This window comes from Microcaecilia unicolor, chromosome 9 (assembly GCF_901765095.1).
Source record: "Microcaecilia unicolor chromosome 9, aMicUni1.1, whole genome shotgun sequence".
Lineage (NCBI taxonomy): Eukaryota > Metazoa > Chordata > Amphibia > Gymnophiona > Siphonopidae > Microcaecilia > Microcaecilia unicolor.
The window spans coordinates 226,089,172-226,102,352 of NC_044039.1; the positions used below are offsets into that span (position 1 = coordinate 226,089,172).

Consider the following 13,181-nt stretch of genomic DNA (forward strand, 5'->3'; position numbering starts at 1 on the left):
GGTCTATGCCCTGAAAATGGCAAGGATAAATCAAGGTCAGGTATACATATAAAGTAGCACATATGAGTTTATCTTGTTGGGCAGACTGGATGGACCGTACAGGTCTTTGTCCGTCATCATCTACTATGTAATATGCTGGATGTTCATTAGGACATCCTTACTGTAGGGTCATCTAGAAATAGGGGAAGTCATGGATTCTCTACATGCAAAACTATTCCAGCAGTTGGTAATTAAGCCTACATGGGATGAGGTTATTCTGGACCTAAAAGGCAATTCTGTAACTGCACTAATTAGAACCCCATATGCACCACATCCTATTCTACAAGGTAGGATGTAAGTGCTATTGTGTGTAAACACAAGGGCAGTGTGGTTGTACATCTATGCCAACTTGAGCTAATATACCATAACGGACAAGTGGCACCAGGATGCCATTATAGAATTTGCACCCAGTTATTGAATTGCCCCACTACTGCTTATGAATGGGAAGCAAGTCTCTGATGTTAAAGTGTGATCATCTCACAGCCAGTGCCCCCAGCATAGTATGATTTAATACTGAGACATGTGGAGAGGGTTTATTCCAGAGTGAAGCTTCGAGCCCACAAAAGAATAACTTTGCGGTCTACAAAATCCTCAGTGGTGTAGACAGTGGTGTGCTGGTAAATTTTTAACAACCGGCTCTCTCCCCGTTCCACCTCTGTGCCCCCCCCCCCAAACTGCAGAGCTGACTATACCCATGGAGAGAGCTTGGGGGGGGGGGGGTCATGCATTACTCTCTCCGGGATTTTTTTTTTTTTTTTAATACTCCCAGGTTCCAATCTAATTCATGTTTAATGTGGGACAAAATGCCATAAATAAGTAAATAAATAGACAAACTCTGAACGTTGAGAACCTGATTCCCATAACATGATGTCTGTTTTAGAAGCCCATTACCAGGAGAAAAAAAATCTCTGCACCAATAAGAGTTAAATGTCATAAATAACTAGACAGACAGAAACTCTGAATGTTGAGCACCTGATCCTTATAACATGATATTTGTTTTCGTGGCCTTCACCAAGAGAATAAAATCTCTGCACAAATATAACACATGCAAGAGGGTGTCCCTATAACCAGCCCCTCCAAATGATACACCGGGTACGATTTATAAGAAATTACTACAACCTCTATGTACATCCGTGTGCTGCAGAAACTGGCATGTTTGAAAATATAAGTGAGATTAAATTAAAATGCTACCAACAATAAAGGACAACATAGATGCAGCAGCTCATAAGTTTGCTTGATTTTGTTTTGGGTTTAACAGCAAAGACAGCTGCGCGGGAAGGGGAAACAGAATAACCTAAATAGCTTCAACTTTTTTTTTTTTTTTTTTACTTCATGCTGTCTCCGTCCTCATCCAAAACCAGCATCATCTCCCCCCTGCTCCTCTGTGAGTCCTACCCTCTCTCAGCTTCCATTTCCTCTCTGGCCATTCTTCAAACCTTACTCTTCCAGCAGCTCTAGGGGTAACACACGTCGCTGCCTGGTCGACCCAGAGCCTTGTCTCTGCCGAGTATTGCCCCGCTGATGCAACTTCCTGCTTACACGTGGGTGGGATCTGGCAGAGAAAAGGCTCCGGGTTGGTCAGGCAGTGGTGGTGAGGGGGGGTGGGGATGATGAACCTAAGGGACGACATGATGACGTAGGAAGCTGAGGTATGCTGGGGGCTCACAGGCAGGTGGGGGCTGGGGGAGGAGAGAGAGAGAGAGAGGAGAAAAAAAACATGTTTGTGTGCTCACTGCCTGACTCCAACAACCGGCTCACAAAAATCAGTAAAATTTAACAACCGGCTCGTGCGAGCCAGCTCCAGTACAGACAATCATATCCTCCTACTACTACTTATCACTTCTATAGCGCTACAAGGCATACGCAGCACTGTACACCATACACATAAGGACAGTCTCTGCTCAAAGAGCTTACAATCTAAAGACAAGTAACAGACAGAACAACTAAGAGGTAAGGGGAATTAAAGAGGAGGGGATAAAAGGTACAGGCAAGTGAGCAGTGGTTAGGATTCAAAAGCAGCGTCAAAGAGGTGGGCTTTTAGCTGGGACTTGAAAACGGCCAAAGACGGGGATAGACGTACATGCTTGGGAAGTCTATTCCAGGTGTGTGGTGCAGTGAGATAGAAGGAATGGAGTCTGGAATTAGCAGTAGAGGAGAAGGGGACAGACAAGAGAGATGTCAATAGAATGGAGTGCCCGGGGGGATGAATTACTGAAAGAGATATTCCCATCCCCACCAGTACTGGCCTTCCGACAACCACCCAATTTAAAACACAAGCTAATCAGAAGTAAACTTCCTTCACAGACTGAAAAGGAACAGAAGGGCACACTTCCCTGTAATTTATCCAGTTGCAAACTATGCCAAAATATTTCACAGGACCCCAAAGTCATCCACAAAGGAAAGATATTCAACATAAAGGGATCTTTCACTTGCTCATCTTCCAATGTGGTATATATCATCCAGTGTAAAAAATGTAACGAAGGATGCTATATTGGAGAAACAGGCCAGATGCTTAAGACAAGATTCAATTTACATAGACATCATATGAACAATACTGGTGCCAGCAGGGTTCCCACGCCTGTTGGTCAACATTTTACAGGACCAGGACACTGTACCAGTGATTTCACAGTGAGAATCCTCAAAGGTAACTTTAAAACCATACAAGAAACCAGGGGGGTAGGGAGCGGGACCCTTCCGGATTAATAAAGCTGAATGTCCTACATAACTTAACATCGAATGAAAGAGATTATTTTGAAATGACTCAGACAGATGTATGTCAAGTATTGCTTTGTTCTATTTGTAGTTATAAAATGTGATCAGATAGGGCGAATCATAGGGTCATTAGAAAAGGGGAAGGGAAGGGAGGGGAGGAAATGTAAAACACTTTGTTATAGCTTGATCGGCTGATTTAGCCTGTTGGTTGACAAGTTCATGAATAATTTACTTTGTGGCACGAAACTGGTTTATTTGTCTGTTACAATTAATAAAAATGATTTAAACTAAAACCATACAAGAACGTAAGACCTTTGAAGTCAGAATGATTGAATATTTTAACACCCAACAGAAAGGACTTAACAAGGATCTGGGGTTCCTAGCCCATTATAAACCATAAAGCTGTATGTCTCTGTTGATCACCCTCCCCTCACCTATCCACACCCACCCTGTTAGAATATCAATGATATGCTTTGATGTCCCCATGCATACTTCCTACCCACCCCCCTCCTCCCACCCTGTCAGACTGTCACAGTAATGCTTGAATGTTTTCACTTATAAACAAACACTGTCAGCTAGCACATTTGCTTATTTCCGATCTGAGAAAGAAGGGCAACCTTCGAAAGCTAATCAAGAAATGTATTAAGTTATGTCCAATAAAAAAGGTATCATCTTATTTTCTTTTCCATGTTTTATTTTGTTTGATTTCTATTGATAACCTTAAGAGTGGACTAACACGGCTACCACACTCCTCCAAAAAGGTAGAAATGCACAGGTGGCAGGTACTTTTTCCAATGTAGTGGAGGAGTGGCCTAGTGGTTAGGGTGGTGGACTTTGGTCCTGGGGAACTGAGGAACTGAGTTCGATTCCCGCTTCAGGCACAGGCAGCTCCTTGTGACTCTGGGCAAGTCACTTAACCCTCCATTGCCCCAGGTACAAATAAGTACCTGTATACAATATGTAAGCCGCATTGAGCGGGAAAGCGCGGGGTACAAATGTAACTAAAAAAAAAAAGAAAGGAAAGTTGGTATGAGTAGGTGAAATGAGGTGGACATGCACAGGAAAGCATGGCACAAACAGTGAAGAACTTTAAGAGAAAGGAGGAGGTTATAGAGCCAAGGAGTTGATGTAGAAGGGCAGACTCAGTAAGCCACATTGCCTTTGGGGGAGTATTTTTATAAGTGGAGTGGAGGAGTGGCCTAGTGGTTAGGGTGATGGACTTTGGTCCTGGGGAACTGAGGAACTGAGTTTGATTCCCGGCACAGACAGCTCCTTGTGACTCTGGGCAAGTCACTTAACCCTCCATTGCCCGCCGCATTGAGCCTGCCATGAGTGGGAAAGTGCGGGGTACAAATGTAACAAAAAAAAGTGACTTGAGCATATAGATTGATGTTCTACTTGCTAAAGAAGATTCTTATAAAACAGCTCAATTGCTGCTGCAATAAATGCACAGGTGGCACTTACGAGAACACTTTCTAAAATACAAGCATATGCTCCTGTTCCTTCCACACAGACACAAACTTGTGTTCCCGTCTCTGCAGTAATATTATAAAACACCCAGATGATGTGCTTATATGTCCTTTATGCCTAGACATCCTGTTAACACTTTACAGGTTTATGCCAAGAAATACATGGAATAACAGCCTTGATCTCAGGGAGTAGGAGAGTCCCCATAACTGAAACCATCCCTCTAGGCACCAAGTGTGCGTCATCAAAGGAACAGTCTGTTCACAAAAAAAAAAAACACACAGAAGGCCGTGGAAGCTAATTTTATTTGTCGGCATGATAAACAGTGTCTTCTGGCAGAACAGACTAGAATCGCCAATTGGATCAAGAAAAAAAAAAAAAGGTTCCTGTCCCAATTAGTCACCAACAGAAACTTAGTTTTAGGTTCCGCAACATGAAAACAGTTTCTCTGAATTTTTCTATTGTCCCCTGAGACTCATGTTGAAAAACTAATGTGCAAACTGGAAATGAGAAACACTTTCAAGGGGAAAAACTCAAAATACAAACATTGTCATATTAGAAGCAATGTGTTCACATAATTCCTCTGGTGGCTTGTGTCCCCACGAGGAGGTACAAGCAGCAGTTTCAGACCTAGTAGTCTTGCTTTACTTCACACTATGTGTCCCTTCTTTCACATTATTTTGCCCCACTCCCATAAAGTTTCAGTCTGTCAAGTACTATCCTTCTTCAAAAAAAAATAAAAATAAACCTACTTGCATCACTTATGCAAAGTGACAAAAGCAACATAGACCCCTGCATCCCACTCATAGCCCACAACCCTGCCCTTCACAGTAAAAACAAAAAAAAAATCTGATCTCCCTTGATTTGAGGATCAGTTAATCATCCGAGAAGACCAAAACTCAAAACAACATCCTATGTCTTCCCCAACAAAAATCCATTAAGCCTCACTGTACAACTTATTTTCCAGCCTTCTAATAATTTAGTTACTCAAAAACTGAGAAAAAAAGTCCATTATTAGATCAGAAGAAGGAAGTGAGAAAAATCAATATCCTAAGGTCACATTAAATTATTCTTTTCTAGGATGCACCCAAACTCCATCTCCCCTCTACCCCTTCCAACAATTACAGATACTGGCTCGATGATTCTACAAACACATATAATGATCAAGCATCCACAAGTGTCATTCCTTCATGGAGTGCCCGTTTCCACATGTAGTATGTAGAGCGTGCAGTGTGTGGGAAGAGCATGTTAAACTCTTTGTAGGATGGAAAAGTCTTGGAGGCAAAGCGTTGCTGCAGAAATAGTTTTGCTTGTGCTTTAAATTGTGCTGTGGCGATCACATCCATCACAAACATGCGAGTATCAAGGCTGTGCTCTGGTACAGTATATCTTGAGATGGTGGCATTATAGGGACTGAGAGACCTCTTTTCAAAGTGGCCTCTAGCTTCATCCACTTGGGAGACAGGATTCAACACTCCATCTTCCAGTTTCTTGGTAGAGTCTGGCCAGACAGGACCTTGCTGTTTAAGAGACTTATCAACCTGTGTAAGTGGTTGATTCCTTGGAAGATTTTTGGTTTTGTTCCTGAACCAGTAAGTTGTTGCAGAAATTCTTGGGTACTGGAGGCGGAATTTACAGAAGGGAAGATGCCATTTCTGAATGTGCCTTTTGGCAGCATGGCGCAACATTCTTGTGTGGATGTACAGAGGAGATGGAAGGTGGAAGATACTGGACAAGTATGTTCCTTTCCTGCTTGGCAGATCCTCTTCTGTCTTTAGGTGATCAATTTCAGTAGACATGTAGGGCTTGAGTTCAGTTGAAACCTCCTGGTAGATCGAGGCTTCCCGAAGGGTCTGGAAGTTGAGATTCTTCTTGATGGCCTTCCTTCGCCAGTTATAGTAGGTGGATCTAGAAATACCAGGAAAGCTGCGTTTGAAGGTGCGGTAAGGTAGTAAAGTATTCATGGAGATGCATCTTTCCAGGTATTTCTTGGCACCTTGCATAAAAATTCCAGTTTGGTTGTTGTCCAGTGCAATGGTCTCTTTCACTGAGCTACCATCTTCTGGCCTGAAATCTGTTGGGAGTGATTCTTGGAAACAAGTAGTAAATTGTTGCAAAGCCAAGATCCTTGGAGCAGCGTTAGGATGTCTGTTGAATGCACTCTGCAGCATTTCATGTTTCCAAGCATAATAGGTAGAGCGGGAAATTTCAGGGAACATCTGTCGAAAGCGTTGTAGTGGGACATCACCACCACTTTGGAAGCAGGCCTGCAGAAAATGCTTGGCCTCATACCTAGTGGCCGCCTTCTTGCGGTGCTCCTGGGATTGGCGTTTCCAGCGGTAAAAGGTGCTTTTGGTGATGCTGTACTTCTCCCGCAGGTTTGAATAGGTCAGCTGTGGGTCACTATTTAGCAGTTCCAAAGTCTTCACTGGCTGGACAGGGAGCTCCACTGGTGGGCTAGTAGGCTCCAGTTCCTCTAGCCCCACCACTGGGACAAAGTATTGTGGTTTGAAGACCAGCCTAGAAAGACGTTGACCAGACCACATAATGTGGAGAGTGGTGACCTCCACCTCACACTTCCGTGGTCGTATGAGACGATTGAAATATGGCCTGATTTTGAGATTACTCATGGGGTAAATTGAGTAGATATTGGACTGCAAAACTGATGCCAGTGCATACACATGCCACATGTTAGCAAAGGTTCCAGGAAAGCAAGTGGCCTTAATATCAGCATCGTATATGGCTTCCAGAATGGGAAAAGGCAAATTCATCATCTCAGCTGACTCCTCTGTGCAGAGGGAAAAGCGAGCAGCTTGCAGCATGACCTTGGAGTCAATCATGCCCTTCAGGTAATATTGTCTGTGCAAAAGCATCTCCACAGAGGTACGTACCTGCAACTCTATACTCAAACTTGGATTTCCCCAAAGCAGTATACTAGCAGCTTCAAACAAATGATTACCCTCACCCTTGCAAGTCAGGGGCAGCATATTCCTGGGGGCATCTTCTGGATAGAGATTTTTTGCTGTCAGGTCAACTTCCATCTCTCCTTGAAAGTGTCGGGTGCAAACATGAGGCAGGGAACAAGAAGAAAGCATTTTCTCAGCTTCCACAGCTGCACTAATGAGTCTTTCTAAGCCAAAGCATTCAGTGGCCTCCTGCAGCTCCTGTAACACACCCTCAACCAGCTGCTGCCGTGGGATCATCCTGAAAGAGAAAAAGGAAACTAGAAACAGTTAAATTCCAGTAAGCTCTGTCCCCTTTACGCTTCTGCTGCAAATGTCAAGAGTCCCCATGTCCTATTGTTAGTGCATTCCCTCCTACTAACCTACTGAAGGTTACATCAGTTCTACCTTGGCACCTCACCCAAATCCCCAGATACCATTACCCACCATATTCCACCAAAACACCTTACCAAGATATTTCCACCCTCCATAGGGATTGTTTTTTTCTTTTAATATTCCTCTCCTCCCTCCATGCCTAATATGGTAATTATATTAAGGTCTCCTCCTGGAGCTCCGAGTCCAGGTACAAGGCACCACCCATGACAGACTTCCTCCCTTCTCCCCTAGCTGTACCCTGGTGGGGTTATGAACACTGCCTACACATCATTCACAGACATTATTTACATCCACACCCCACATTCTTCACATACCATATACACAGACAAAAATTCCCCCATGCCCCATACACCTCACAATCTCTCTCTCATCACAAATACCCAAACCCCTTTCTTCCCCGACTTCCAGAGCCATATACATACCCATACTGAGATAATCTCCCACCCTCAAAAATACAGAACCCCCCACACACACACCCTTCCATTCTTCCCCAACATTCCCTCCTCCGTACACCCTCTGACACTTTCCCCACACACACACTCCCTAGGAGATCTTTGAAAGCCTGAAAAATTCTCCTTCATTCTCCTCCCACACCATACACACATTCCATTCAAACACACACATCCCCCAATCACACTCTCCCCCACCATACACAAACACACATACGTTCTCAGCATATACTCTAATCCCTCCATACACAACACACCATCTGCTCCAGCCATTTCCCCCTCCACATATCCCCTCTGCCCAAACAGTCCCCCCCTCCACATACATACATCATCCCCAAAACATCTTCTCACACATATCCCTGCTCCCCACATCCTCTATCCATACTCACTCACTCACCCCCCCCCCCCCGAACAAATATCCACTCACACATTCTCCATCACACAATTTCTCCCCACCACATACTTTCTTACATAACATATCCATGCACACACGCTCCTCTCCCCATGCACACCCTTCACACATTTCCCCTCTCCCCCCCCCCCCCAGACACACACTGACGCACTCCCTTGATCTCCACACACATTCACAGCTGTGCTGACAGGTGCACCTACTACTTATTTCTATAGCGCTACTAGACATACACAGCACTGTACACTGAACATGAAGAGACAGTCCCTGCTCGACAGAGCTTACAATCTAATTGCAATTCACAAGCAGTTCCCTTCCAAGTATTGTGATCAAGGTGGCTACCTTGTGGGTTGTTCCTTTTACCACCTCCTTCTGAAGCCTTGCCTACAGAGTTCTCCAACAACCTCAGTCACACTCCTTGTCTGCTCACACTTGTTGCCTTTGTTTACACACAGACAATACACTTCTCCCCCATGCACATGCTCTCCTCTTTCCTCCACACACTCACAAGAAATTCTCCAGGGCCAGCAACTCTTTGGGTTTCTACCAGGTACTTGTGACTTGGCTTGGCCACTATAGGAAACAGGATACTGGGCTAGACGACCACTGGTCTGACCCAGTATGGCTATTCTTATGTTGTTAATAGGGTAATTCTGTAACTTGGCGCCTTGAGATAAGTTCCTCAATGGGTAACACTTAGCGCCAATCGTACAACGGCAATTTGGGAGCACCTACGCCATCATAGAATACTAACGTAAAGGCTCTGCATGCCAAAACTTTGGCACAGCCACTGACAGTTGGTCAACAGCTGGTGTACCTGAGCGCATCATGCAACACCTGCAACTGTTCATATAGCAACACACTCATGGCCCACCCATGTGTATCCCCCGGTAGGTACACACTAAGTGAATTTGGCAAATAATTCCTTTGCAGAACAGCAACTAGCAGTTACTTTATTAGCACCAATGATGCAAGGCTAGGTTTCTATAACCTGTGTGCTTTTAGCTTATAGAATTGCCCTTTTAATCATTAGATAGATTCAGCGGTAAAAGCGAGAGTTATACCAATAAACTGCAGACAAAGCAGAATACCAGATCCCACCAGCCACACAACTCAAAGAACCATCAGAGAAAACTTTCACACATGGGGAGGGAGGATAGTTTTCAAATAGCCTTTTACTAAGGTAAGCAGCCACTTCCTAAGCTTTTGACATTTTTCTTCACCACATATACACTGTGTCCAGAAAAAGAGAGAGCCCCTTAAACATTTTGCAACAACCACCTCAAACCAGCACCGAATTAATTAAAATTTTACATGCAAAGTGACATCTATTTCGGTCACTGATGCCAAATTACATAGGAATCCCTCGTCCCGTTTAAGAGATTTTACATTTTTATAAACTGCTGTCACCAATCTCAGTTTCTGACATGACAATTAATTACTTGCTGTCATCATCCATTATGTCATTGCATGTTGATAAACAAAATGTTGTCAAAAGAAGACGATCAAATTTTAATTAAAATAATCAGTTGAAAAATTATACGGCACTAAAAGATCAGATTTAAACATTCAGATTGTTCAGGTTGACATTAATTGTGTTATTTACAAAAATATAATAAAATTCTCATTAAAAAAAAACATTAACGGTCTTAGAAACTCTTAACTTTTGGGTAGTGTTATTTCAAATCTGACATTTCAGTAACGTTAAGGTGGATTTCTACAAAACTATAAATCATTTGAAATGTCACTTTGTGCATATAAATTTTAATTAATTCGGTGCAGATTTGCAGTTGTTTTTGCAAAATGTTTAGGGGCTCACTTTTTTTTCCAGACACAGTTTAATATTTAAATGTATGTGTTCAATTTCATGTTTTACAGGATTGTTCTAGGAGTGATACTGGGATGACCCTGACTGAGTTTAGTTATTAAAAATCACAGGGACGGCCGAGGGATCTGAAAGATAATTGGGACTAGGGACAAAAGGCTGAAGGTTCACCTAAGGTGCCTAATACCCAATAGCCGGCAGAACAGAAAACCGGCTAATTTAAGGGAAAATTAGGTTCTTACTATGATAATTTTCTTTCCTTTAGTCATAGCAGATGAAGCCATTACGTATGGGTCAGTGGCGTTCCTAGGGGGGGGGGGGCGATGGGGGCGGTCCGCCCCAGGTGCCGCGCGCGCCTGCCCTCCGTTGTTCCATGCTTCTTATCTGCCCCGGAACAGGTTACTTCCTGTTCCGGGGCAGAGAAGCATGGAACAACGGAGGACAGGCGTGCACCCGACGGGGGGGGGGGGGTTCCGCGCTGTATCGGGGGGGGGGGCGCTGCACCCGGGGCGCGGGGCGAATCGGCGATCCGCCCCGGGTGCCAGCCTCCCTAGGAATGCCACTGGTATGGGTTGTGTCCATCAACCAGCAGGGGGAGATAGAGAGCACTCAACTTTTCAAAGTGCCTCATGACCAGCTAGCTCCACTGCCTCTTCAGTATTTGAAGCTTCCAAAGCAGTATGGCAAACCACAATGGGAATAACATGAACTTTCCTCACAGCGAACGATGGCCCCTTAACAAGGGCATGAACTCAAAAAAGGAGGGAATGAACTCATCCTCCTGGAGGGAATAAACTTGTCCTCCACTTTGTATAAACGGAGGGAATACTTGCATCCTCCTGGAGGGAATAAACTCCCTCCCAAAACATGAATTGGAGGGAATGAACTCATCCTCCTATAACTGTAACAAGAATCCTGAAGACTGTTTTCCGAATCCCCAAGGAAGGAATATAACGTCAGGAAACAAGAACTGCACCTAAAATCAGAATCACTGCAATACAGACAGACAATCATACAGAGAGGGCTCATGGCTTCATCTGCAATGACTAAAGGACTGCACTGATAATCCTGAGATACTGGAGACCATCGTTGAAGTAGAGAATACTATAGAGGTCTCAGGTGCGCTCTCGCCCATGGCACCACTTCCAAGGTGGCAGTCATCGATCCCAACAGCTGAACAATATCCCAAGCTCGCGGACGGGGCATCCTCAGGAGCAGACAGACCTGATTCTGAAGCTTGCACCGCCTTTGCTCAGGAAGAAACACAGCCCCCAAGGCTGTGTCGAACCTGGCCCCCAAATATTCTAGAGGGGGGTCAGGTACCTTTTGGCCATATTGACGACCCAGCCCAGAGATTGAAGGACTGAAACCACTCTGGCTGTAGCTAGATGACTCTCTTTTTCTGAGTCTGCTCTGATGAGCCAGTCATCTAGGTACGGGTGAACCCGTATACCCTCTCGCCTGAGAAAGGCAGCTACTACCACCATTACCTTGGAGAAGGTTCGGGGAGCTGTGGCGAGGCCAAAAGGCAAGGCCCGAAACTGGAAATGTTTTCCCAACACCGCAAACCACAGAAACTTCTTTCAGGTCCAGAGATGTGAGGAGCGCAGGGTTTCCATGTGAAAATGCCGCACTCTTAAGGACTTGTTTAGCTCTTTTAAGTCCAGGGTCGAGCGAAAAGACCCGCCTTTTCGTGGCACCACAAAGTAAATGGAGTAGCAGCCTAGACCTTGTTCAGCGGGAGGCACCGGGGTCACAGCCCCTATCTGGCACAGACTGTGCAGAGTCTCCTGTACCGCCGCCCATTGGCGGCAGAACCGCATCGGGACTCCACAAACACGTCTCTCACCGGGGCATCGAATTCTATTCGGTATCCGTCTCTGATCAGGTCCAAGACCCACTGATCTGCGGAGATTTTGGCCCACTCCTCGAAAAAGAGGGAAAGTCTTCCTCCGATGACAGGAAACGAGGAGGGGGCTGGCACACCATCATTGAGAGGGTCGTCCCTGAACTGCAGGCCTTGAACCGGCAGCTGCGGAACGTTTGTCCGAGCGAAAGGAGTTTCTCTGCTGAAAGCGGGCAAGCGAAGTGAACCCAGCAGCATGCCCCGGGCGGTACCTTCTAGCTTCACGGAAGCGAGGTCTGTAAGAGGAGCGGACCGCCTGACCTTTAGAGGAAGGCTTCGGCCTATCTTCGGGCAAGCGCTGAGTTTTGGAATCCTCCAGGCCTTTACCAATGCTTTCCAACTCCTCACCAAACAGGAGAAGGCCTTGAAAGGGCAACTTCACCAACCTTTGCTTAGAGGCCATGTCCGCCGCCCAATGTCGTAGCCAAAGAGTGCGACGAGCTGCCACTGCTACAGCCATTTGTTTAGCCGAAGCTCTGACCATATCAAAGGGTGTCAGCCAAAAAGGACAAGGCCGACTCCATCCACGGAGCCACTTCAGATAAGGTCTCCGCTCCATCACTGGGCTGTTCCACTGCCTGCTGTAACCAAGCCAGGCAGGCTCTAGCAGCATAACTGCATGCAGACGCCCGAACAGTGAGACCTGCCAAATCAAAGGACCGCTTCAGAGCTGAATCAAACCTGCAGTCTTGAATATCCTTCAGGGCAACACCTCCTTCAAAAGGGAGGGTAGTTCTCTTTGTCACAGCCGTGACCAGGACATCCACTTTAGGCATTGCAAAGCGAGCCAAATGTTCCTCACTCAGACGGTATAATTGCCCCATAGCCCTGGCAACCTTCAAAGGTCCCTCAGGGTCAGCCCACTGAGCCGAAATAAGCTCTTGGATGGAGTCATGCAAAGGAAAGGCTCGAGCAGGCTTTCTGGTACCAGCCATCCTTGGATTAACTGAGGAGGCTGTGCCACTCCCCGGATCTTCAATCGAGAGGGCTTGTAAGGCATCTGAAATAAGCGCTGGCAGCTCCTCGTGGTGGAAAA

At 45.4% G+C, this 13,181-nt stretch overlaps 1 protein-coding gene across 2 annotated transcripts in view; it reads right to left on the bottom strand.

The window, feature by feature from the left end:
* Positions 1-4,524: 4,524 nt before the first annotated feature.
* Positions 4,525-13,181, bottom strand: part of VRTN (vertebrae development associated) — a 39,116-nt gene continuing 30,459 nt past the window's right edge. For both annotated transcript variants that reach the window (XM_030215311.1, XM_030215312.1), the window contains exon 2: positions 4,525-7,422. In XM_030215311.1, the coding sequence (XP_030071171.1) occupies positions 5,382-7,422 (2,041 nt within the window). In that variant the 3' untranslated portion in view covers positions 4,525-5,381. The remainder of the gene's footprint in view (positions 7,423-13,181) is intronic.